Genomic DNA, 26,962 nt, shown 5'->3' with positions numbered 1-26,962 from the left:
CTAATATATATGGCACGCTATAGGGGAAAGGGGCACTTGTACGATTTTGTTCAGGCATATGGAATAAGAAATGCGCCTCCTCTATAATATTATATATATCCTTTAAAATTACTCTTTTTTTTTCTATCTGTCCTGAAGCGTCTCGAATCTAGGTTTAGTGATTTTGCTATAATGGTGTTACTCTAATCAAATTGGAATATTCGTTGTTTTTTTTTTTTTTTTTTTTTTTTTTTTTTTTTTTTTTCACTGCTCTGCTCTGTATTTGTTAATAGTTTCTTTATGTTTTCTTGAGTTGATGGATCCCAAACAGAGGATGCATATTAATTACTGGCCTATAACTAAATTTAAGTTAAATAGCATCAAATCTTATCTCATATATTATAATAGACGTTGCTTCAAAAAAAAAAAAGATAATTACGCTCTGAGCATTAATTCATGTGCCAATCTAAATCTATAATAGTCATGTATGTTAATTAAAAGACTTAAATAAACTCTACTAATTCGAATCGTTGGTTTTCCTGGCTGATTCAGGAAACCCAAATATTCTCTAATGGCATTAGGGAAGAAGGGGAACACGTGTACGAATTCGTTCTAGCGTATAGATATGAGGGTTGCTTGAGCCAGCCAGGAAACCATGCAATGACTAATTAGAAGAATTTATAAAATCAATGGTCAACATGGCATGCATGACTAGATGCGCATGACGCATAGAACGTTGATCTTCCTTTTTGAAGTAACGTCTGTATTATATAAGATAAGATAATAGATCCATTGAGTCAAAGTTTTTATTGTTAGTTTATAATTAAATGATTAAAATAGTTTAAGATAAATCTATACGGGCAAAATATAATGCAGCGCTCTGCGTTATGTATGGCACAGTATGGCACGAGAATCTAGCTATACAATTTTTCTGTGTGGAGTTATATTCCACATTTGACCTTTCACCTCTTCAATTAGACCATTTATATTTTTTATTTTTAGTCCGCGGGCTTCAATGGTTGTAATGTGGGCCTTTGATCGGAAGTTTGACTAGACTAGATCTAGATCTAGAATCTAGAAAGTCTAGTAATCTATATTCTATCTATAGTCTAATAGTAACTAATACTAATATACTATTAGTATATTAAATTATTATACTTTAGACTTAGACTATAGAAATAATAGATAAATAGATCTAGTTCTAGAGTCTAGTCTAATCACCTAGTCATTCTTTTTTCTATTAGTATACTTAGACTTAGTACTAGATCTAGATTAGTTTATATTTATAGTCTACTAGACTCTAGATAGTAGATCTAGATCTATAAACTATAAAATGGTCTATAAATTAGTATAAAAATAATAAACTATAAGTAACTTATAAACTATTGATTCTAGAGTCTAGACGTCACGAAATCATTAGATTTAGAATCAAATCTAAATCTACTCTAAGACAAAGGCTCTGACTCTATCTACTAATCTAGATATCAAGTTTTAGTTAGATCTAGATCTAAATGAGAAACAAGCAGATCTAAAGTTTACATTACTTTAAATCATGGCATCAAAGCGAGACTTGTATCATGTCGCATCCAATAAGTTGAACAAGCCATCTCGTACTTCATCTGCTGTTGCAGTTGGTACGAAGAAACGAAAGCCTCTTGCTCAAGGTAGACTCGAGATGAATGAAATCAACAACCAACCAAGATCTACTAGTCCACAGACTTCACCTTCTTCTCTTCCTTATATTGGTACTGAATCACATTCAGACTGTCACCTAGGTCTAGACCTGTCAGTACAAGAAGTAGATCTAAAAGTTTCAGACACAGGACTGACAGGTAAAAAAATAAAATGAGATATATTATTTATATATATAGACTGATAATATAAAAGGATCAGTGGGTGGGGGGATCTCTAGATCTAGATTCTAGATGCCTTGGCTTATTAACTCTAAATATCTAAATTTGTAATATAAACTTTAAAGAGATGCTTTATATTAGAATTAGATCTAGATGTATATTGTAGGAATGAATCCCATCATATATTATATCTTTCTTGAAAAAAAGAAATAATTTAATTCACATATAGATCTATATATTATCATATCTACCAATATATCTAATAGGCTATATATATATAGAGAGAGGGGGGAATTGCAAAATCTCAACTGTGCATTTGCAACATTTCACTCCATTTTGATGCTTACATTTTTATCAAAGCTAACTAATGATTTCATATACTAGCCCAACCCTACCTCTTCCACCTCTTGCAAGATCTAGTCAAGGTAGATCTAGATTGGCTTGAAGTGGAGAGACTAAAAAAAACAGAGTAAATTTCTAACACTATACTGTACTATATACACACACACAAACTTGTCCATATGCATCTTAAGGGTCTGTTGTAGCAAAGTAGGTCTCAATGCATTTAATAAAAGTATCTAAGAGTGGATACTTGAGAAATGGTTGACACTATTAAAGCCGCTGGTTTCTGGTAATTTGTATGCACCACTCAGAACAAGACAACCAATGATGTTGGCTGAACATGACTGTCTATTAATGAGAGACTGCCTCACAGCATTGGAGTATATTTTGCCATGATCTGGCCATACTTTGTTTCCTTTTGTCACCGATGTGTGAAGTCAGAGGAAACAGGGATGCGAATATCACGATTTTCTACATAGTTATAGAAAAATAGATCAACATATTATGTGAAACCTTTCTTTGAATTTACATATTCTTCATTTCTATTCCAAACATACTTAATAAGCTTTTTAGTTTTTATTTTACAAATATTTATAAGAAAATGTGGTGTGCATTGCAACTATTTTTAAGCATATATCGGTATACAAAACATGGTGAAATCAGATTTTCAAAGTACTTTTAGTTTTTAAGATCTTAAAGTGACAGACAGATCGCATAAACAAATTTCTATCAGCTTTCCCCCCTTTCAGGAGGCTGAATAAAAAATAATATGCACTCTTGAATTGAAAGAAAAATTGTTTATAAAAAAATTGTTTTATTTTCATTTTCACAGATGAAGTTGATCCAAGTATTAGTCCAATCCGATCTGTTCCGAAGCTGACAGAAGACATGCCGCTTCAACCAGTGTCTTTGTCCAAATGTTTAGACTTGTCGGATTCAGAGGAAAGTGAGTCGTCACCACCTAAACCAGTGCTTGTTTGTGATGCATCCCATTTGGGAGTCTCATCCAGCGGGACTGAAGTTGATGTTGTTATTGGGTATGAGCCCTCCCCAGTCAAAGTTGTCTGTCACACACCAGGAAAACATGTTGCTAAGTCCTCTGCACTTACAAGCAGCCATAAGCACCTTGTCAACGATTCACCTACGCAGGAATCGTATTTAAATGAATCACTTAACTGTTCACTTTCCTCATACAGGGAATCGCCCCGCCGTACAACAGACAAAAGTGGAAAGCTAGCATTTCTTAAACACCTGTCCACATTTTCTGAACCACAATCAGCTGAGTCTATGGATTATACACCTTCCAAAGTTGGCGGTGTTGTCAGCACCTCTGCACAGAGTGAAGTGGACAGTGAGCCCTGTTCCTTAGATGGAAAATTTGGAGATACTTTGGCTGCACAAAAAGAAAGTATCAAAGGAAAAGCAGCTGATATAAAAAAAATGAAGTCTAAAGAATCTTCTATAGAAGGCCAAAGCAAGCTTAAAAAGGGGAAGACTACTAGAGTTGTCCAATCACGATACATGCAGGCTGCTGTAAATAAAACACTAAATCTGTCTAAAAATGTTCTTGGATCATCTAAAGAATCATCAGGACACCAGAAACCACATAATATCAAGTCATCTAGGAGTGAAAAACAAAATTCTCAAAAAATGGCAACCTCTTCTCAATCCAATGTGGATCGCAAAACATCTACGCCTACATTTGATGAAAAATCACACTACTTGGATGACATCTCTGCCATTCAGTCAGCATCGACAATGTCTTTCTGCCTCGGCACCACAGCCACCTCTCACCAGCAAGAGCTACTGCCTGTCAACCCACCAAAACCTTCAAACTCAAAGCAGCAGCCTCTCCCCAAGATCAAAGCAGCCTTAAAACCTACGAAGTCATCAGTTAGTAAATCAAAGCAGGAATCTACTGCTTTGGCATTGGACTTTGAGTATACAAAATATATACAATGGGCTTTTCTTAACCTCAAGGCTAAGAGAGCTCTAGCTGAACAAGATGCAGCTGCAAAGTCTCAACTGAATGAACTCTGGCAGCTACTAGAGTGGCAGCGACAGGAACTGGCCCAATCCCAGGCTGAAGTAAAACACCTAAAACGCACTCTTCTTGTTGAGGAGATTCTAGAAAAAAGCGAGTCTGCTTTAAACACTGCTGTATCATCTTTCCCACTCAAAGACTACACAACGTTAGGTGCTGCTCTAGATACCACATTGCACCAGCTGCCAGTCAAAGATATTATAGTCCCACATTCTGACCTGGAGAGGCAGAAACTGGACCAAGAGATGATTGCTATTTTAAGCAAATCTAATCAGCTTCTGGAAGAAATACAAAGTGTAGCTCAAATGGAGTCTTCTAAACTGGACCACTATGCTGAAAATTTGAAAACCATCGACAGCTGTTATGCAGAGACATGCTCAGAATTGCAAGATTTTCATCAAGATTTGAACAAAGTGCAGAGTTTGACCACAGAAATGACCTCATTATTTATCCAAGATATGCAGGATTGTGAGGAAAAGATAGTGGACATCTAGATTGTTTTTTTTTCCATTGACTCTTTTTTCTGGTTATTAGACACCTGACCAATGCTCTGTTTACTGTTAGAGTACTCTTGACCATTTTGTTTGTGATAACATGTTGTTTTCTTCACATTTCATATTGATTTCTTATTTATATTGTATAATGTTACCATTACAGTTTGTTACGGGACATACATTTTCTTCATGTTTAAGTTATACGTTTCACAATAATTGAACAAAAGACTTTTTTTTTTTTGTAATATAGTATGTTTATAACGAGGATATTTTGTGCCTTATTTGGAGAGTGGAAAAAAATTATGGATGTAATAATAATGTTTTCGTGACGTCTACTCTTCATTCACCCACACGATAAAGAGAACCTACTGTCACCATCAGCCTGTTGTACAAATGTCCAGATCTGTGCACACCGCTAAGGCCTCCTCCACAACATAGGCAGCTCAATGAAGAGACTGAATTCATTGTTAACTCTTTCTCTTCGTAATTATTTACCACATTCTAGTGGAATCATCGTCAGTTAGGAGAGAAAGAGTTAAGCAACTAATGGCAACTAAGTTTATTAATAAACTGAAAGCCTTTTATTATAGATTGTGAGTCTTATGTTTTTAACCCATTACTCATAAGCAATAAGAAGCTCTTAACAAATCATGCTAACAACTGCCAATTAGTACAGCCATTGCTCTGCTCCCCATACAGGTCAGACTGAATGCATACACCCGTGTCAGTACTGTTACAATGAACTTATTTAAAGTTATGTCCCTTTTAATTGTTTTATCCTTAAGTTGTAATCACAGGATATGTCCAAATTAAACATTAACAGAATTGCACAAATCTTTATACCATTTCATTTATTCTTTGTAAAATTCATGAATATAATATGTTGTTTTTTTGTTGTTTTTTTTTTTTAATTTCAATTTTGAACTTTGACTTCCTCCTCCTTTATATCATTGGGAAATCGTTCACAAGATACACACAATAGTTTCCTTTTACCGGTAGTTATACAAATCGTAAGCCATTATTCTGCAGGCTTATATGCTTTTTTTCTAAGTCTATAAAATGCTGATGTCAGTGTCTTGTGAAAGTTTTTTTTTTTTTTTTACAAGTCACGCTTTTTCCCTTTTAGTGAACTATGGTCGAAATATTGATCACAAAATAATCCGTCACGAACAGTAAGGCCGCTTGTACACTACACTACTGTTTTGACAGTTAAGGCTGCTTGCTCACTTCAGTTTTGGCGATTAAGACCCAGGCCAGTTTTTGATGTGCCACCAGTGCAGGAGTTACGAATAGGCAACAGGCTATAGTCTAGGGCCCCCGTTTTCTTGTTCCCACACACACACATTGTCCGAGTGATTGTTATGAATCAAAATGATTAAAACTTTTTGAAGATCTAGATGTTGTTATTTCACTATATAAGTTTAACTCTATATTTGACACTGACATACTGTTACTTGTAAAGAGCGCCGATTTGGCTTGGGTCTTGATAGCAAATAGTGCAGCCTATAATTATGAATAAACTAGGCCTAATATAGTACTAGATACCGGTGTCTGTGGTTCTATTCAGTATGTCAAGTTTAAACGTAATAAAACCATAGAGAAAATGAAACATAAATCATACAGATAAGACAGCGGTTCTATAGTAGTTCTTTTTTTTTTCTTCCTAGTATAAAAAAAAAAGATAAGAGCCATTTATTTAAAAAAAAAAAACAACGTCAGCCTCCAATCCTGGATTTAGGAACCTGCGGAATAACAATAATGGTTTTTATATCTTTATTATCCATTAAGAAATTTGTCTTACAATGTATGCATTGCACATGACATGTAACTTTATAACAAGAGCCAAAGAAATGTACGTTCAAATCAGTTTCAAACATTGCATGTGAAGTCTAATAGATCAGACGGTTGGGTATATAGGGTGTTTCATTGATTGCCTGGGGAAAACAAGAGTTCTTGTGTCTGTTTTATGTGATCTGTGTCTTGTATCTTCTTAATGATGATAAAATGTCTCAATATCTTTTCTTAGCCAATAAAATACAGACGTTATTTCAGGAAAAAAAAAAAGATGCTGATTATAACGTCCTACGCGTGTTCCTAGGTCAATCTAGTCATGCATGTTAACAAATGACTTAAATTCTGCCCAGGGTGTTGTCTCCTTTTAAGTCTTTTTAGCCTTCTTACGATTTTTTTTCCTTCGAATAGTTGTCCATGGGGGTTTGTTGTCAATGACCTTAATTACTAGCAGCATTTAGGGTCTTTTGAAGTTTACTTGTGTTACAGTACCTCTAAGTAACGTCGGTATTTTATAAGCTAAGATTTAACTCGTACCTTCATGGAACCTGCGTAATGATCTTGAAAACGGCTCTAACGATTTTACTAGACATTTGGCAGATGATGTATATCGTTGGGAAAAGATTCACTAGCTCGTTGGACACACGGGGAAAACTAGTTATAAAGAAGTCTATAAAAAGGAATAATTGTATATTTTGCTAGAGAACTAGACAATGTTTATCTTGAACAAATTATTTCCGTATGTATAGGCTTTATTCATTCAAGAGTTTTATTAAAATAATGTTCAGGAACATTTTGCGCATCGTCTTCTGACACTAGTTATAACATTTAAAATACAATCATTGGAATATTATAAAGTCTATTACATCTATAAGCCTACGTTCGATTTACAAGGATTCTATTTTTTTTTTTTTTTTAAATTTGAGTTGGTTTGGTCCTATTGTAAGACATGACTCATCTAAAGTCATTCTTCAAGGTCCAGTGGAGGGAGCACGAAGAGAAAGGGCCGTCCAAAGAAAAGCTGGCTGGACAACCTAAAAGAGTGGATCGGCCTCTCTCGTGATGTCCTGCTAGCCGGGAAAAGTGGAGGCCCAGGATTTGGTCACGCGAAACTGTCCCAGCACCCCCTACGACGAAAGTCGAGGGCTAGATGATGATGGTAAACATTCATTAGTTAAGAGAAAAATAATCGCTCTATAAGGTGGGTAAAGTAACTTAAGCATCAAATCTCCCCCCACCAACCAGTATGCTTATGGAATCCCTAACCAGTTTTGGTTTAGTTTTTCTGAGGTTGCTTGAATTCTGTTAAGATGCCTTTATAGGCTGTTAGTTTCTAACAAGTGTGTTATTAAGTTAACAGCAGTGCCTGGTCGTGCGGCTAGCGTGCTGGACTGATTATCTCGACGGTCTCGGGTTCACGCCCTGCTCGCTGCCGTCGTCCAGCGGGATGTTTGGACAAGGAAGTGCTAATTTTAGGTGTATAAATTATTAAATTAAACCATTTGATAACTTAAAACATATTTCCCGCGGCCTCCTGTCTATTGAACATGAGGTCCTGGAAATTATCTTTGACTTTGAAGGAACTTCCAAAAGATGTAAAACTGAAAATAACAACAGCATTTTTTTTTAGAACGGCAAATGAATCTTTGAAACGTTATTACTTTTGACATCAAAATAAAATCACGTCTTGAATATTCCTTGCGAATAGGCGGATCCGACGGGGGCCGCCTCCGAGTTTGTGTGATAACACAAACTCTCTTTGTAGTCTTGTTTTTTCTTATGTCTATATTCGGAGAGATGTGGAATCCCAATGGACCTCATTCACCAATCGTAAACAAACAACATTTAGCCACGTCATGCTCTATCTCTTCTATATAATTTACGATCTTATGTTTAATTCATGATGGTTGTCACGTGACAGTTTTTTTTCCGTTGTTTTATCAATAAGATCACGTGACTAAATGTTGTTTGTTTACGATTGGTGAATGAGGTCCATTCCCAAGCTACGCGCGGCCTATTTAATAATATGTTTGAGAACCACTTAGACAATAACATAATTCTATGCAAATCACAGATTCCGTGATTGGTATAATCTTATCTAGTGAAGTTGCCGTTCTTTGTTAGGTCAGTTTCATTGTCGGTTTCAAGCTTGGGGTAAACTGACCATACGAGGTGGCCAAGGTATTAAGATGGACTCGCTGAAAGTCTTGCTGGTGCTGACCTCATCTCTGGCCCTAGCGGCGGGGGACTTTGTCACAGTGTATCTGTCACAGAATCAGGGCGTTAAAGGCGATACTAAAAAACTACGAGACGGAACGGTCATCAGCATCTTTAAAAATATTCCTTTTGGCGCCTCCACAGCTGGTAAGTCATAATATGGTCTCAATTCCTTTTTAAAAAAATCTTTTTCTTTGTTGATAAAATGTTTTAGGCCTACATGTTTCGGATGTTCCTTCAGAGTTGAAGATAATCTACATTTTAGTCCAAACCTCCAGCAGAACGGCGGGGGAGGGCTGTGGGCAGGGTATAATGAACCGCACGACCAAGCAGCCTTCCTTTTAGAGTAGTAGAATATATTGTTTCGTTTGTGGCGGAAAACTATAAATAGCCAGCTTCTTTGGTGTATCCGGTGTACAAAATACAGGAAGTGATGATAATAACTTGTTAGCACTACCATAGTATAGGCTTTGGCTGGCAACATTAGCGTCCTTGACATTGTTTAGTCTATCGTGAAAACCCCAATAAAATTAATTAATCTAATTTTAAAACAAAGGAAATTTGTACAGGAAACCTTTTTTCTAAATTATTACTTTATTTCTCTTGACTTTCATCAACAAAATAAGAGAGAGATTTATTTAGTTCTTCGTGTTAGTTAGTGATTTTCATTCTGCCAAAAGTCATTGGGGGCGTTTTTCTATATGTACGGTTTAGGCAAGAAGTTCCATGTCTTTTATAGTAGGCCGTACCTACTTCAGATGCGGCCTTAGCAGTTCGCGAGGCACCGATCGAGTGACAAACGCGAGCCTGTGAGTCGTAAACACAGACTATAGTATATACTATATACCGTACAATATCACACTAATTTTAATGGGCTCATCCGCCTCTAATGTTCTAGTCCAGTGATGCCCAAAGTACGGCCCGCGGGCCAGAACCGGCCCGCGACGTAGTTTCATCCGGCCCGCCGAAACGTCGGCACAAAAGTAGAAAATCAAATCCTCACCCCTTCAAAACTGTTAGGGCCTCCACTTTTTCTCTGAAGGATTGGTACCATGACCTTTAACGATTGTGCGTTTATGAGTTTATGAAATGGGAATCTACCGAGAAAAGTGAATGGATCTTTTTTTGTGGAACATGATAATTAGCCAGCATATTTGTTTTGTAAAGAAAGTCTGGCTGTTTCAAAAACAAGAACATATACAGCGGCATTATAAAACAAATATGAAGGCCTTTTTGGTTTGAGCCGCGTATAAAAGATTGGTCAAACTACGCCTAGAGATTGGAGGGTCGATGGGAATATTAACCAAAAAGAGACAAGAAAATAAGTTGGTGGTAAAGGTAGCTACAATATGTCGCTCACATTTTAAGTAGAGAAATGATCCCATTTTTAGACGCGTAAAAAATGATGACTTTAAATATCCCATTAATTAATACTAGATCCAATATTTTCAAATAGTTTTTGGAGAATTTGGATTTCATTATTTTACCTTTTATTGATGTGGCCCGCGACACGCGTGTCGAAAGTTAAAATGGCCCGCAGGTCGAATTCGGTTGAGCATCAATGTTCTAGTCATTATTATTGTTACAAAACACAGTGCTTTGCGTAGTTACTGTACTGTTAGCTGAGAGGCTGTATTATTGTTCTACTTATGAGATTTTGTCACCAATCCTCTACAATTGATTTATTGGCCTTTATTTAGAAACATTTTGAAATAAAAGAAAATCAACAAACCAAATAACAATCATTTCTGATATCTCAGGCCTACTTATAAGGCCGCCTCTGCCTAATTGTAGGCTATCATTTTTCCAAAGCAAATCTTTTTTAATGAACTGACATAGTTTTCGAATGTTACATAATGTAGCCTGCCAGAAATTCGGTTTACTTATCAGTAGTTTTTAAATGTGTTGCCTTTGTTTTTTTTATTTATATTTTTTCAATTCCTTTTTTTTTCTATCTAGGTTTATCTGCCGGTACTCAGTGATGGATTGCCCAACTTTTAACTATTAATAAATTAGTAATAAACGTTAAAATACAAGAAAAGTAATACTTTTTCCCCGTCACAAAAAAAAGCAATCTATCTATCTATCTATCTATCTATCTATCTATCTATCTATCTATCTATCTATCTATCTATCCCTGTCTGTCCGTCCGTCTGTCTCTCCGTCCGTCTGTCTGTCCGTCCGTCTGTCTGTTTATACCTCCCTACCTACCCACCCACTCATCTACTTAACTGTCTATTTCGATTTAAATATAATTTCTTTTGAAACATTTCTGTTATAGGTGACACACGATTTGCAGAGCCGAAAGAAGCACAGCCATGGACTGGCGTTAGAGATGCATTGGCTTTCGGTGGGCGATGTTACCAGATGAATGAATCTCTCGCTCCGAAATGGCAATTTGAGACAGAGGATTGCCTCAACCTCAACATCTACACACCAGACATCAACGGGTCTCTTCCCGTAATGGTTTTCATACACGGTGGAGGGTTCGACTCGGGTTCGGGCTCATACTCGTTATACGAGAGCTCCACCCTCGCAGCGAACGGTGTGGTAGTGGTTACAATAAACTACAGGCTCGGCCCCTTCGGCTTCCTGTCCACAGGCGACGATGTCATGCCGGGCAACTACGGGCTTCTGGACCAGGTGCTCGCCTTGAAGTGGGTCCAGAAGTACATCAGAGAGTTTGGCGGGGACCCCGACGAGGTAACCATCTTCGGAGAAAGCGCGGGCGCTGCCTGTGTGTCCTTGCATGTGTTGTCGCCCCTTTCCAAAGGGTTGTTTAAGAGAGCGATTATGGAGAGCGGCGACTCACTGAACGCATGGGCAGTAGAAAGGCCGACCACTCTAATCAAGTCCGCAGACTACGCCAAAGCTATCGGAGCCAGGGTAGGATGCAATCAGACTACTTCCCAAGCTTTTCTCGACTGCCTCAGAGGCGTTAGCGCTTACTCTTTGATGGTGGCGGGAGAAAACGTGCAAGAAGAGCTCGGCGTGGAGATCCTCGCCACTCCAAGAGTGGAGACGAAATTCGGCTTTCTCCCGGAGTATCCAGAAGACCTTCTGGCTAAAGGCGCTTTTCAAAAAGTTGACACACTCAGAGGCTACAATTCTGGCGAATACGCTTTCGTTATTACAGATGACGAGAATGATGGCGTTACTCGAGAGGAGTTTGTCAAATACTTTCTTAAAATTACAGAAAACTACGCCTTCGAAAATAGCACCCTTGAGGATCTTAAGGAAATAATTGATGCAGAATACTTAAGGAATGAGACCGACAAGCTTGCTTTGAGAACCAGTTTGATTCGAGGTCTTACCGACCTCCTGTTTGCAACAGCACAAGTTCTAGATCTTGACAAACTCTTGGCCCACGATTACGGGAACACACAACACTACCTCTACCAGTTCAACTATGTCGTCGAGTCGATACTAAACTTGCAGAGCCTGATGCCCAAATGGATGGGCGCCACCCACACGGGCGAGCTCCCTCTGGTATTTAGGGACGAATCCGCCTTCGCCGAACTCCTGTCGACCCAGAATCAGAAAGACGTCGGACTCCTCACACAGAAGCTTTGGACCAACTTCGCCAAATTTGGCAACCCCACCGAGAATGCCACCGCTGTGCAATGGGCGCCATACACCACAGCGAATAGGGAGATGATAATAATTGATGTCCACCCCAGTATGTCTTCCTATCCCAGGCCCGACTTCGTGCCAATCTATGAAAAAATTTTGGCTCTTTTCAGAAATAAAACAGACCTCGCTTCTATTCTAGGCTAATAGAATATTGAATCAAAAGGAACTTGAATAAAACTGAACCAGTGACCTCTAGTTTTTAAATTATCACATTGACAAAACTACAGTCTTAACAATAAAATATTACAAATTAATGTTCAAAATAATTGAAATTTTAATATTGTCTTTATAGTGTGTATAATTTAATGCTTATTTGTTTGTTTTGCAAGTTGTGGATAAGTCCCGGTCTCGTGGAAGAGTAAACCACATCATATAGGCTCCTATGCAAGTAGCCGTAATATTGCGAATAAAATGAGTATAGCTACTAAGCACAGCCAATAATCGATTTTAGTCAGACCACTGAAATAATCGATTTTAGTCTGACAACTGCAATAATCGATTTTAGTCTATCAGACCACTGCAATAATCGATTTTAGTCTATCAGACTGCTGCAATAATCGATTTTAGTCTGACTACAGCAATAATCGATTTTAGTCTATCAGACTGCTGCAATAATCGATTTTAGTCTATCAGACTATTGAGGTTTAATCAAGGAGCTAAAATTTTAGCTAACTTAAAGCCGTTAGCAGCAGGCAGCAAGTCTCAAAGATGTGCCCAGGTCTGCAAATTCAACTCAATTTTTTTTCAGAATGAGTTTAAAGAAGTCTTTAATAAATATATAAATATAGGCCCGATTAAGGGTTTGAAGGTGGGTCAGTGAATCAAGCCCTTATAAATATAATTATCTCTCATCTTTCGGCGTAGGGGTGCTGTTACAGTTCGAGTAATCAAATCCCTCCACTCAGCGGCTCTTCTTAGCAGGATATCAAGAGAGAGGTCGGTCCATTCTTTTGCGTTATCAAGCAAGTTTTTTTTCTTTCGGCAACCCTTTCTTCGTGCCTAGTACACTGTAATTTGAAGAATGACTTTTGACAATGAGTCATGTCTTAAATTACAATCTGACCGAACCAGCTCAGCTTTCATCTTTTCACAGTATGGAGTTCTTCCTTTTTGCCAGCCAGAGTGTTGATTTGTAGAAACTCATTTTTCTTCTTTTCCTGGTTTGTGATACCCAGCATTTTTCTATAGCATTTACTCTCAAAGGCTTGGATTCTTTTTTCAGCCCCTATAGGAATACAGAGACCACTAATGAAGAATACATCTTTAATTTTACTGGGAAACTGAAGTTATTCCTCCAGATTTTCCACAGTTTGCTCATGGCAGTGGATGCCAAACTTAAACAGATTTAATATAATTATAGGAGATAGATAATTAGTATATGGATGGCAGGATCGGCCTATATATTGTGACTGCTTCAAAAACTATGCAATGCTATTTAATTAGGAAGAGTTTATTTAAAAGAGTTAACTCTTTCTCTCCTAACTGACGATACCAACGTTGATTCCACTAGAATGTGGTAAATAATTACGGAGTGAAAGAGTTAGTAATTTCAATTTATAATGGGGAAAAAACAACATCAGGAAACGCAGTCTTTGATTTCTTCAACAATTTAATAATGATTCTTTTATTTTTCAAGTCATTGCACAATGTAATAATAGAAAAGAGAGACAGAGGTTTCAAAAATATGGATCTAGATAGAGCAGCAGCATGATAATTATTTAAGCATGTAATTAAGGCACCAAGAAACCTATAATTATAATAATTTCAGGTACAAAGTAATCCAGCATTATAATAACAAATTACACTAATTATAACTTTCAGCACATATTTTTTCTGGCTAGCATGAAACAGATTGCACTAGAATAGTGCAAGTCATTTGACATGAGCTGGAAAAAAAAAAGCTTCATCGTGAAAGAAAGTAATACACTTGTTTAGTTAATCTGTAGATTCTGAGTTTGAATCCATGTGGGGGTTAAGGAATACACAAAGGATCTGAGAAGGTTTGCAAGCCAGGGTCCTAAGCTTTACTTATATAATAGTCATAAATATCTGTTTGAATCCATGTGGGGGTTAAGGAATACACAAAGGATCTGAGAAGGTTTGCAAGCCAGGGTCCTAAGCTTTACTTATATAATAGTCATAAATATCTGTTCAAAGCCACCTTAACCTGCGATATTTGTGGATGGGAGTGTCTCTCTAAAATAGGGCTTCACAGTCACATGAAAAAGTGTTTGAGATTAACCATAGTCGCTCTTACTATCTCGAGACCTTGGGATTTCAAAGGGGAATTAATATAGCTATAGATCTAGCTTATAGCTTCATTTAACTGAATAACTACTTGCAAATGATTCAACAGTAAAAATATAGTGATTGAAATGTCATTAAAAAAATACCAAAGATTGTCACTTAGAAGGTATAGTAGTTCCACATGTTAAATGATGAGGTTATATATATATATATATATATATATATATAAAGGAACCCACTACTTATGGTTCAGTTGTCCTAACCAAAAAAAACAACAAAAAAATCTTTCACTTCCATTAGTTGAAAAAAAAAAAAAAAAAAAGATTACACAACCAGGTCAAGGGCACAACTGATAGTGTCATTGTCAATGGTTTCCAAAAAGTGATGTTAGTCAGTGTGAATTTAAATTGCTTTACAGGAAAACAAATTAATTATCATTCAATTTCTTTCTTTTGTAATAAAAAAAATATGTAAAAATAAAACATTTTGACAAAAAAAAAAAAAAAATCATTTAAACATTTAAATGGACAAGGGACCAAACTGATTTCTGTACAGAAAAAAAATGACTTTTTTTTTTTTTGAAAAACTAAACTTTTTTATAAAATGAATTAATTTCATAATATGTTTACAAAAATAGAATTTCAATTCATGTATTGATTTGAATAACATAAGACAGGAGAGCTGCTGGTCGTCCACTTTTAAGCTATACTGATGTATGCCTATGTGACATGAAGCTCTTCAAAATCGATACTAATTGTTAAGTAAAAGAAGCACTGGATAGATCCACAAGTCCGCTGCTCCTAAAATGTTTTTAATAAACTCAGAATTTCCAAGATTCTTTATTGATAGTTTTCATACAAGGAGGAAATCCCAGAAATAACCAGCCTTTTGGGTTAATCCTGTGTACGAAATACATCATATAATATTTTTTGCACACTTTTCAACACTATAGAATCAAATGTGTAAGCATCGTCACTCTTATTTCTCCCACACATAATTTCGGATCAAGCTAAAATTTTGCACAATTATTTCTTTTACATGACAACACAAGAATCAATAACAAATTAACCAATCAGTTAATTAACGATTGGTAATTTATTATTTTGTTTGGTATCTTGAAGAAGGGAAAGAAATTGTACTTGACTGAAATGGTGGTATAAGCTGAATAAGTCCCCTTTATCTGATGCTTAGTGAACTCAAACATGAAATAGACACAATAGATAACTATTCAATTTTCTATGTTCATATGCTCTTAGCTAGCAGTATTACCATGTTGGCTTGAGAAGGCTTTAGCCCACGAGTTTGAATTCAAGTTGTTCACTTTTTAAAAAATAAATACATTAAAAAAATGATCACCCAGATACCCCATTTTCTTCTCCCCCACATCTTCCCAACTGGTTCAGACAAGAGATAGGATCACAGAAAATTGAGAAGTGAATATGTTTATCTGTTAAAGAGCAGAACTGTTCATGTTGTAAAGAAATATAACCCACGTTAATAAAAAAATAACTAGCTTAGATCTATTAACTCTTGTGTTTGGACATAGAAAATGATCCATGCTGGATGTACACAAACAATATGTTAAACACTATTTAATAACTTCTTAATCAACACAGAAAATAAAAATGTAACCAAATATTTATACATACATGTTGAATTTCCAAGTACTCACGATGGCAGTGATGGTATGTTGATAATCCTTAAAAAAAAATGCTACTACCTCAATAGCCTACTTTTGGACAAACAGTTCTTTGGTAACCTAAAGGGTATTTTTTTTTTGATGCCACATAACTACAAAAGAACCAAAGATCTTAGCAGAAAAAAATCTAAAAAAAAAAAAAAAATTCAAAATTTCAGCCACATAAAGTGACAATTTAAACCAAGAAAGATAATGTACACTATCTCACACTAGTTCCATCTTTTAATTACCACAAACAACTTCAATAAGTCTCATATGTTGTTTTTTTTAAATTAAATTATGAAACAAATTATAAATCATATTAACCCAAACCATATCATGGCACATTAGGAAATTTGAAAGCCTGGTCAAGTAAACTGGTTCTGAGAAAGAAATTCCAATTGGAGTGCATATATAAAATATATCATTAGTCTGCACAGTAATAATAACTCATGAGACATGAGAGCCACAGACATCAATGAAAGTATGTGGGAAGAAATAGCCAGAGACCGGAGTGCATGGAGACAGACTGCCTGTGCTGGGACGATCCTCGCTGAGAGAAAAAGAAACGAAGCGGCCTTAATGAAGAGGGAAAAAAAGAAAGCTGCCCTGTCCGCTAGCCCTAAATTAGATGCTTTCATGTGCAATTGTGGCAAAGTCTTCCGCTCTAGAATTGGTTTGATTAGCCACACCAGGTTCTGCCCCGTCTCAAGACTAAACCAAAACCAGTGACTCATCTGGGCGCATCCATTGCCTTTTGAGACAAAAGGAGACATATATATATATATAATAACTCATGAAGCATTGCCTCTATGCTCTTAATGCCTTTATGCTCTCGCCTAACATAGCAGCCTGGATGAGTGATATGTATTTATTATTATAATCTTGTTCCCATCTTATGCTGTCTTCCGCAACATTCTGGGATAGAAACGGATCTCTTAAATTGAAGAAATGTCTAGTGCCATTAGATCATAGAACGGTTAGCCTGACTCAGCCAGGAAAAGTAATGAATTAGTAGAGTTTATCTGATCAACTTGCATCTAGTGTGGCAAATTATATTCTTCTTTGAAGGAACGTCTGTAATTTAAAAGATAAAAAAAAAAAAAACATTTAGGACATGTGGGAGCTAACAACATTTTGCTCATGTATTGCTTTCTTTATTGTTTTGTTCTTAACGTTTCCTCCTCCTAAAGTGCTAAGCTACCATAGTCCAAATTGTCAGCCATGTTGGCGAAAAAAATGTTTAGCACTGCCATACTTTGTGATGTCTTTAACTCTTTGTCTCCTAAGCGACGATACCATCGTTGATTTGACCTCATTAAATTAAATTAATTATTAATTTTATAAGAGCATGCATTTCCCTTTAATTCTATACCAAATACAACATTTTCTGATAACAAACAACAAAGCTATTGAAGCTTAATCATAACGGGGTAGTGAGATAGTAATGAGCAAAATGAAGAATTCCTTCGAAATGTGGAAAAATAATAACGGAGAGAAAGAGTTAATGTGTCAGCTTTTCACGTGATCTTTGTTAACAATATACAAACTTTTGAAAATACATAGAAATAATTTAAAAAAAAATAAAATAACAACAATGAACTTTTGAGATAAATACAACTGCCTTGAATAACAAAGTGGAAAAAAAAAGTAACTCAATAAATGAAAGATCTTTCTTGTATTGCCAGAGTTGCACAACTTGCACAAACAATTATTATTTTTTAAAAATATGCAAATCTTTTTAAAAAAATCATTCCTAGCAGATCATCAACTTGATTAAAGTTACTTTAAACTTATGGAACAGTTTTCTGGAACGATTCTAAATTAAAACATAAATAGATTAAGTCTGTAAGTAAAGACTAAGATGCATGTAAATAAAAATCTTGTAGGTATATCAGTTACATAGGTCAGACACAAGAATAAGCTAAACGCACCTAGCAAATGTTGTTTGTTTTTTATTTAGAAAACACATAGGTTAAAAAAAAATTATTTAAAAAGCAAAATAGAGAAACAAGAAAACCAACATTTTAAATCTATTATACAAAAACATAAATATTATGATTTTTGGCTGCAAAAAAGTCTATTGAAGAATATTTAAAAACTAATAATTACAAACAAACATGCTTATATCAAATCTTTGATACTTTGAAAATTTTCTATCTAAAATACAGCAATAAATGAATTTTAAAAATACTATTACATTTTGTGAATATCTGATATTGTGAATAAATTAATTACTTCTATGCAGTTCCATATAACAACGCTGTTTAGTAAAAAAAAAATATGGTAACACAATCCTGCCATTAATTAAGCCATAAACATAGCAGGATGGCTTTTCATAGAAATAGGTGGTTTGCCATAAATTTGTTACTGTAATTTCAATTCATTATGAAATTCAATGAAAGTCAATTCTCTTTGTTTACAAAACTAATTCTATTACCACACATGGATTAATAAAGTCCCAAAGATAAAAAGGTAACCAAAGTCAAATCTGGGATTCTAGGATCAGGTGAAAAACAAATTTGTTTTTTTCTCAAAAATTCTCTTAGTACATTTTTAAAAGTTTTTTTTTTTAACAAAACAAAAAGAAAAATGTTTAATTTCAAAGCTCAATAAATGTTTAATGATGCAGAAGGTTTCTAAGCTTGACTTCTCTGTTTTTCTTTTTTCAAAATGGTAGAGTAATGGAAAAATTGATTCCAATGGCAGCATTTATATCCAAAACAAAACATTTTTATTTAAAAAAAAAAAGAAAGAACTGCTTTGGTTACTTTTTATTGCACTGAATAACATAGCTCTATCTTCTTTTTATTAAAGTATTTACTTTGAGTCATGATATGAAGCAAGATCACCAAAGTTTTCTATGGATTTGATAAAAGACAAAAGATAGACAGGGCAGAGCATTTACTAAAATTTCATAGAAGGTAGCCAGAAAAAAAAAAGAAATAAAATTGTTGGCTGAGAACCATTTGTTTTTGTTTTTTTTTTACTTTCTACTTTTTATAACCCCTTGTTTTCCTTCGCAGTTAGGGTTTGTAAGCAGCATACTATGCTTTCAAGTCACAGCCTTACACATCTATAACGATTGTACTGTATTGCTTCTGCCTTGTTTTAACCAATACAATCACAAAAGCCTGAGGATTCAATAACAAAGTCAGCGTTTTCTGCATTGTTCTGCACTTAGCTTTGTTAATCTGGAGTTGACCTCTTCTTCCAAAACAGAACCAGAGTCACAGCCATGCAAGTCACAAAGCCCAGGTAGCCGAAGGACTCAAAGCCATAGCTGGCTAACATATAGCCTCCGATTGTTGGGGAGAGTGATCGTATAAGTGAGTTCACTGCCATACTAAGGCCCAGCATTGCACCTGACCAATATAAGTACATAAATATGTCAATCATCAGGAGTCCAATAGATAAGATTCTATAGAAAATCTAGAATACCTAAGAGAAAGAAAGCCAAGCTGTGACACCTAATTATTTTTAAGCATATCTTTGAATCTTTCATGAGATTATAGAAAAAAAAAAAGAGAAAAACCTCCACTTTCAGACCTTGCGACCTATAGAGCAGAAGATGTTAAGGTCATCTGTTTCTTTGTCTAACTGTTAAGGAGGAAGGTGTCATGTGGCCATGATCAACCACCTTTACTCCCCCCCCCCCATTAGAGGAGTACTCTAAAAATACAAACATTCAAAATCCCAGTCTTCACAAAGATTTGTACCCAGGAGCCCAGGTTTGAAAGCCAAAAGCTTAACCACTCAGCCATATTGTCTTCATGAGAGATTATTCATTAGGTTATTTAAATTAAATTGCTTTAAGGTGAAATTCCTATTGTGAGCATACATTTAACAATTGAGCCAAATAGTGCAGATAGTTTGCATTAAAGAGGATGTAAAAAAAACTGAGCGGAGTAGTAAGCAGCTGACAATTGTAGTGAAAATATAATTAACTGTTAGCCACAGAAACAGACATTCTTTACACCATCTGCTTTGTCTCAAAGAAAATTTTACATACTATTTAAATTATCAAAAAAAAAAAAACAAGATGAAAGAAAATATTTACCAGATATAATTAAGGGATATTCATCAAGAAAGCAATTATATATTGTTATGCACTCATCTCTAAATCAAAGCTATTGCTATTATTATTTAATTTATTAAGAGATGGACCAAAAGAAATCTTTAGTAGGACAGTGCTTACTGCATCACAATGCACTGACCTGTATCAGCATCACTCACTGTGTGTGTGAGCGCGCTGGTGGTTATCACATTCTGAAAGGTCAGACCAATGGTCATTGGGATGAACACAAGGCACATCTCCAGGACCGTTGATGTAAAGGACTGAAAAACAAGCAGGACATTTTGTCTCATCATAGGAGCCCATATAGAAGTAAGTTTCTACAAGACAAAGTCACATCTAGGATCAAGCTCAGATTGAAATGAGTCATTCTACATTGCAATAGATTAACAAGTTAAATCTATATTGTAAGGTACTTTAGAAGGTAAAATTTGTGCAATTTGTTACCACTGCCCTGAAAATAAAGTGCACACAAACTTAACCATATATATGCAGGTTTTTTTTTTATGTGTTCATCCACATCTATAATCCAAAATTCTTGAGGTTTTAGTATTTAATATTGTAGGTGAAGGTGTAGGCTTAGGGTTGAAAACAGTTTGGGGGGGGGGGGATTTTTTATATAAACAACAGCAAATCTTATCAATATCTTATTTTTCTGGGATATCCAATGTACATAATATAAAATTTTTAATGTTGCCAAATGCTAATAGCTTTTTTTTTTTCTTAAATGAAAACAGTTCACAAAGATATTAATATGTATTAATCAAAACATTTTTTTTTGTGCTACTGTAAGCTACCATATTACATTGAGAAAAAAAAAGGTACTTTGTGTACTTGTAATGTATACCTTTTTTTCTTTTTAGATTGTAACTCTGCCTTAGTTACTCACCAGCAAAAGGTAGGACACAGCAAGAGTGAAGGCTGACCCAAAGAGAATGTTGAGCTCTGAGAATTTTTTGGTGACCACTCCTATACCAATCCCTTGAACTATCTGTTGAATTAGAAGACATTTGATCATTAATTTTTTTTTATAGTAAAACATGAAACAGACATTATTATTTTTTAAAATAATCATCTTTCAACTGGTATCATGAGGTTTCTTTTTACAGTTAAGAAAAACACAAGAATTGACGCAATAAACTAATATTATGCTACAGTTTCCCTGACAAGCCATTTCAAGATGAAATTAGGCTAACTGCCATCATTATCGCAGCTCTTTCTTTGCTTAAGCACACGTTGAGGTAACCATCAGAAATGGGGGCACTTAGTAACATCCAAAAGGTCAGGAAATTCAATCTTCATCTGGATTCAAAACAATTTAGTTTAGTAATCAAGGGTTTTACCATTAGGCCACCATTTCTTCTTAAAACATTATATGATTGAATGTTAATAGTAGACATTTATGTATTGCCAATACTTGTTAGCAGGGATGGATTGCCTTAAGAGTCAAAACTTACTTATTATTGTTTGATTGCATCTAAAAAAAATAATATGAATTGAATTATTAATTATATTATCATCAATTTCACTATCTTAAAGATGCTTTTTAATTCTTTTATATCATTATTATATGATAGGATGTGACATAGCTCAATTATTTTATTTGTCATTTAGCATATGATTATAGTGTGTATGCGCATGTTCAGTCACATCAACATTTCTCAACATCATCTGCGTGCCTATGAGGCGTGAGTGAAAGCATTTTTTCTTGCTCAAATTTTTTGTGAACTTAAAAGACAATTAGGTTTTTAGTGCTGCCTGACTTAATGCAAATACATGATGGTCCCTTCTCTTTCTATTTATTTTATAAAAACACAATAATCAGAAAAAGTTTATAAGCCACATAGCCCTTACAAATAGACAGTATCAACAACACAAGTCTACATACCATGGCCATGACTCCAATATAAGACATAATGTAACTATTTTGTTCAGGAGGTAGCTTAAATAAATCCAAGGCAACTATACTAAACATACTTTGAAAAATACCCATTGGTATACCTGCAATTAGACAATTATTAATACATGCTTATCTACACCAAACATAGTACATTAAATTTACAACATACAGTAATCAACAACGCTTTATTTTATTTTCCTAGGTAAGCGGACTCGAATGAAAAGCAAGGCATAAGTAAACAAAATATTAACTCAAATTCAGTGTTGAACATGTTAGGATTAAATTTATTTACAACAATACAGCATACTGACAGATGACCAAAAAGAAAAGGTTGTGTTAAGCATACAGACTAGGTATTTAGTTGTTAATTTTTTTTGCCACTAATTTTTCTTACATACCTAGTAAGGCATACAAATAAATTCAATAATATTGCCAGATAAAAAAATTTGTCTTTCATATTGAATAAATTGCACTCTCTAGTAAAAAGTGTACAGAGCAGAACTAGAGGCTATTGAGAGATTCAGAAAATTGGAGGATGACCATCCTGATACACTACTGTTACAGAGAAATAGGAAAAAAATGAACAAAAGATCAAAGAACTCTGATCTGAATTAGGCACTGAAGAACTAGCCCCAAAACATCATCTATCCAACAACAGAGAAAATTATCAGCTTAGCGAATTATCTTCAGATAATTGCATAGCACATGGAGCAAGAAAAACAACACAAGATAATAAAATCTCTATATATTGAGCTGGATGAAAGAAAAACTAAAACAATTATGAACTACTCGTATTGTTCATGATAAATCTGTTAACCAAACCTAAAGAATACCCATGGTGTTATAATAAATGAAAAGATATAGTTTGCAATCAATAATTTAAACAAGAGACAAAATTTAATTGATATCTGTCTCACAATAAGTATTACCTGTAGCAATTTTGATTGAGATTAGAAACATAGCTCCTGGAGCTTTTAGAAGATCTATTATTTTCTTTATATTGAAGACATTCTTGTCACTGTCTGGAATGAGAGAAAAATTGAATTCCAGTTAAAGAACAACTTTTATTTTTATTATCAAAACTTAAGGGCTAGGATGTAGATTATCTTCAACTCTCAAGGAACATCCAAAACATGTAAAACATTTTACAAGCAATTGAACTATAACAAAGCACTACAACAAAGTAATATATACCAGTACACCGTAAAGCAGCTCAAAGGGAAAATGAAAGATCTGTGTAACATAGAAATAAAAATACAAGACATAAGTTGACCTACCAGCATGTGTGACTTTCTTGACTGTTCTAGGTATGTACATATAGATAAGGATGATACTTATGAATGAGAGTATACAGGCGGCAAAAGCTGCTTTTTCTAGACTGTGAACAAATAACAATGTTTGATTTAAAACGATAGCTTTATAAACAAAGCAATATAATTCATAAATAAAACATTAAAAAAAAATAAAAAAATAAAGGAACTTCATTTACATACCTAAAATATTTAGCTATGAGACCTCCTGCCACAGGCCCAACAACCATTCCAACTCCATAGGAGATGCCCAGCTTGCCTAAAGCATCTGCTCTCTGTTTTGATGAGCAGACGTCTGTTACAATCATCTGTCCAGCTGGAAACAAAACAGGTGTTTATTCAGTTGTTATGGCATGATTAGGAATTAGTTATTTGTTTCATTAATAGGGGAAGTTTTGACTTAAAGACAATGATGCCACTTGTAAAAACAAGAGTAGGATTTTGAGAAGAATAGCGAAATGTAAACAGACTACTTATGACGGCTTTAGAGAGAGGCAGTGTTTTATGAGCGTAGAGATTTAGCTTGACAACATGAGATGGTTCCCTTCATTAGTATTTAACTTCTTCTTCGACATTCAGTATCAGCGTAGACTATCTTATATTGTTGTCCTTTCGCCTCTGTGTTATTGGATTTTGTTATCTGACTGTTATCATTTATCTGCATCAGCCACAATGCAGAAGCACCTAACAAATCCAATGCTGGTCTATGAATAATTTACAGCACACTGTATAGGAGGTGCTTTTCCTACCATGCTATAACAAAAGTAGAGCTAAAACAGTAAGTAACCACAGTAAGTAACCACATACTGCAAAAAACATACAAACATTCATAGGATAAGAAATAATTTCTTGCCCCAGCGGACAACTGCAATGAATTACTTGTTGTTTAATTCTATAAGTCTAAATAGTTTCAAAACGTTTTGTAATTAGGGATCACAAGGAGCTGTATTAAATGGCTTCTGGGATAGGAAGGTTGAGAGCGGCTGACGTAGGTCATGTTATGCTTTAATTAAGAAACACTTACCCTGCATGGCATGCATGAAGACTGAAGGCAAACGTGATAAAAACAGCAAAGGCATATTTGTTGATACTCCCAGTAAAAAGTAAGTTGATGCAGCTGCCCAGAAGGAGAGCATCATGGCCAAGCGGCTACCAAACAAGTCTCCAAAGCGACCAAACAGTGGCCCACCTGCTAACTGCACAAGGGCAAAAGTGGTTTGCAGATACCCAAACACCACAGGATCTGCCCCCAGTTCTTTAGATAAATACTGAAAAGAATGTTGTAAAAATATTAGTATAGGGCAAGTGAGGTAAAGGTCATCTGTTTCTGTGGCCTACGGTTGACGAAGGTGTCATGTGGCCAGCATAACGACCAACCGTCTTTACTTTTCCCAAACTAATGTCAGGTACCCATTAGAGCTGGGTGGACTCAGAGGCACCCAAAGATCCCGAGCTTAAAAACCCCAAGTCTTCACCAGGATTCGAACTGATCAGCCAACATGCCTCCTACAAACAGAAATATTGATTTTTTAAACACTCAATAATAAGAAAAAGCATGCAGTACATTAAGATGTGTGTGTGTGTGTGTGTGGGGGGGGGGTGATGGGTTAAAGTTCACAGATGTATGTCTTCCAAAGTTTATAAGTGCCCTCCCTTTCTCCAATATAGTGCTAGCTACCTGTTTATAAGTTGCGTGAAGACACCCCCTCCCCTCATCATAACGAAATAAAAAAAAAATCCTGCACAGGAGTCCTGTTCTAAATTTTTCATCAGCAGCAAAAAATGGTCTCGCAGAGTTGTATATTCAATTAACTTTCACTAAAGATAGCATTGAATCATGATCAAAACAACAAATGAAACAGTAATTTAAAACAACTTACCGGAAACACTGCATTTTGAATCCAGAAAGCAGCAGAGTACAAAAATATATTGAAATGTGTGACCAACACTACCGTATTGAAGCTGTATCCAAACAGTCTGGTCTTGGGGAAGTCTTGATCATTCTCCTGCTGGTCGCTAGTGTTGGCAGAGGAAGAAACTAACGGATTCAGATTGTCATCAAGGTGGTCAGCCTTACTGTGGTTATTAGGGTCAGTCATAGTATCTTCGACCAAGAGGTTTACGTAGGAGGGGTCATGTGTGGAAGAGGGTCTGGAACGAATTTCACTCATTTCTCTGGCAGCCTTGACTCTTTATCTTCTTTAAACATCAATCAGTGATTCAAAAATACAGCCAATGTAATCATTGCTTCCTTCTTGATTTCAGCAATCATAGAGATATTTCAATCTGTTGTAGTAACTAGATGCGTTGCTGCTGCAAGGAAAGTTAAGATAATTTCAATCAAAGATTGTTAAAAGTAACCCTTTCAGACCTTTTATAAAATAAAAACAGCTTTATTATAGATATCTAGTTTATAAATCCTAATTTAGATTTCAGATATAGTAGAAGACCTAAATTAAGTTAAGTATACTAGATTCTAGATCTATCATCTAGATTATAATAAATAATAATTATATAGATCTAGCTTAGAAATTAGATCAACTCAAGATTTTAGACTCACTAGTTACAAGTAGTAGTAGTACTAGTAGAGTAGAATTAATTACTAGAATGTGTAGATCTAGATCTATTGTAGTACTTCTAGTAGATACTAGATTACTAGATCTAGAATCTACATAATCACGATATAATAAAATTTAGATCTAGATAGATTTTACAAGTAAAGTAACTTTAAACTTAGTAACACAAGACAATGAGACTCTACTCTATTTAACTACTCAGTCTACTGTCAGTGTCTCTAGTAAGTAGTTAAATAAATTGAAAGTAACATTTCAGATCTAATAGACTAATAAGATAAGAAGATAATTTTATTGATCCAATCAAATGGAAATTCAGTTTGACAACAATTGACAACCTCAGCGTAACTACTGTAACAATGGCATTATACTTCATTAATGACATTATTATTATAGATCTATATATAATAGATGCAAATACAAACAACATTCACACACAAAACACATACATTACCATGATCATTCATGATGATTATGATCTTCAAACTATTATTTCTATAATTCAGTCTTCAGACAAGTTCAGATATTCAAACAAGTTACAAAGTTAACAAAGTGAAGGTTATCAGACTTTAAGTTATCTGTTACTCTGTATCTGTAAGAATCGTGAGTGTTTTGGGATTGGTAACGCTGAGACTTAGACTCTAATTTAATTTATACTAGATCTATATAGAATCTAGATCTAGAATCTACCTTTCAATTTCAAGTTGAAGGTCTGCTTATATCATCCTAACCTAATCCAACCACTCTTGTCCTAGTGCAACGTCATGTTTTAGATTGTTTACACCGGAAAGAAAGATGACTTTTTAAGCTATTGGAAGCGAAGTAA

General features: G+C 35.1%; 3 protein-coding genes across 4 annotated transcripts; 2 read left to right on the top strand and 1 right to left on the bottom strand.

Annotated features, from left to right (window-relative positions):
* Window positions 1-1,314: 1,314 nt before the first annotated feature.
* LOC106066889 (uncharacterized) lies at window positions 1,315-5,353 on the top strand. The gene is made up of 2 exons (XM_013225991.2): window positions 1,315-1,811; window positions 3,007-5,353. The coding sequence occupies exons 1-2, from the start codon at window positions 1,532-1,534 to the stop codon at window positions 4,710-4,712; spliced, it is 1,986 nt and encodes a 661-aa protein (XP_013081445.2). The 5' UTR covers window positions 1,315-1,531; the 3' UTR covers window positions 4,713-5,353.
* Window positions 5,354-8,602: 3,249 nt separating this feature from the next.
* On the top strand, window positions 8,603-12,619 carry LOC106066881 (cholinesterase 1-like). The gene is made up of 2 exons (XM_056015184.1): window positions 8,603-8,867; window positions 11,002-12,619. The coding sequence occupies exons 1-2, from the start codon at window positions 8,693-8,695 to the stop codon at window positions 12,495-12,497; spliced, it is 1,671 nt and encodes a 556-aa protein (XP_055871159.1). The 5' UTR covers window positions 8,603-8,692; the 3' UTR covers window positions 12,498-12,619.
* A 5,322-nt stretch (window positions 12,620-17,941) lies between these two features.
* On the bottom strand, window positions 17,942-26,947 carry LOC106066882 (solute carrier family 22 member 18-like). 2 transcript variants are annotated; one of them, XM_056015187.1, is made up of 10 exons: window positions 26,827-26,947; window positions 25,444-25,876; window positions 24,588-24,831; window positions 23,747-23,879; window positions 23,531-23,631; window positions 23,183-23,275; window positions 22,242-22,354; window positions 21,243-21,344; window positions 20,496-20,616; window positions 17,942-19,643 (listed from the first exon to the last, which is right to left on the bottom strand). In XM_056015187.1, exons 2-10 carry the CDS (start codon window positions 25,732-25,734, stop codon window positions 19,468-19,470), a joined length of 1,374 nt encoding a protein of 457 aa, XP_055871162.1. In that variant the 5' UTR covers window positions 25,735-25,876; window positions 26,827-26,947; the 3' UTR covers window positions 17,942-19,467. The 2 variants fall into 2 exon arrangements, with proteins under 2 accessions (XP_055871162.1, XP_055871161.1); XM_056015186.1 differs by having other exon boundaries at window positions 25,444-25,873; window positions 26,827-26,934.
* Between the last annotated feature and the right edge of the window lie 15 nt (window positions 26,948-26,962).

The sequence above is a fragment of the Biomphalaria glabrata genome, chromosome 17, assembly GCF_947242115.1.
Source record: "Biomphalaria glabrata chromosome 17, xgBioGlab47.1, whole genome shotgun sequence".
In the NCBI taxonomy this organism is placed as follows: domain Eukaryota; kingdom Metazoa; phylum Mollusca; class Gastropoda; family Planorbidae; genus Biomphalaria; species Biomphalaria glabrata.
This window is presented reverse-complemented; position numbering and strand designations above follow the sequence as displayed.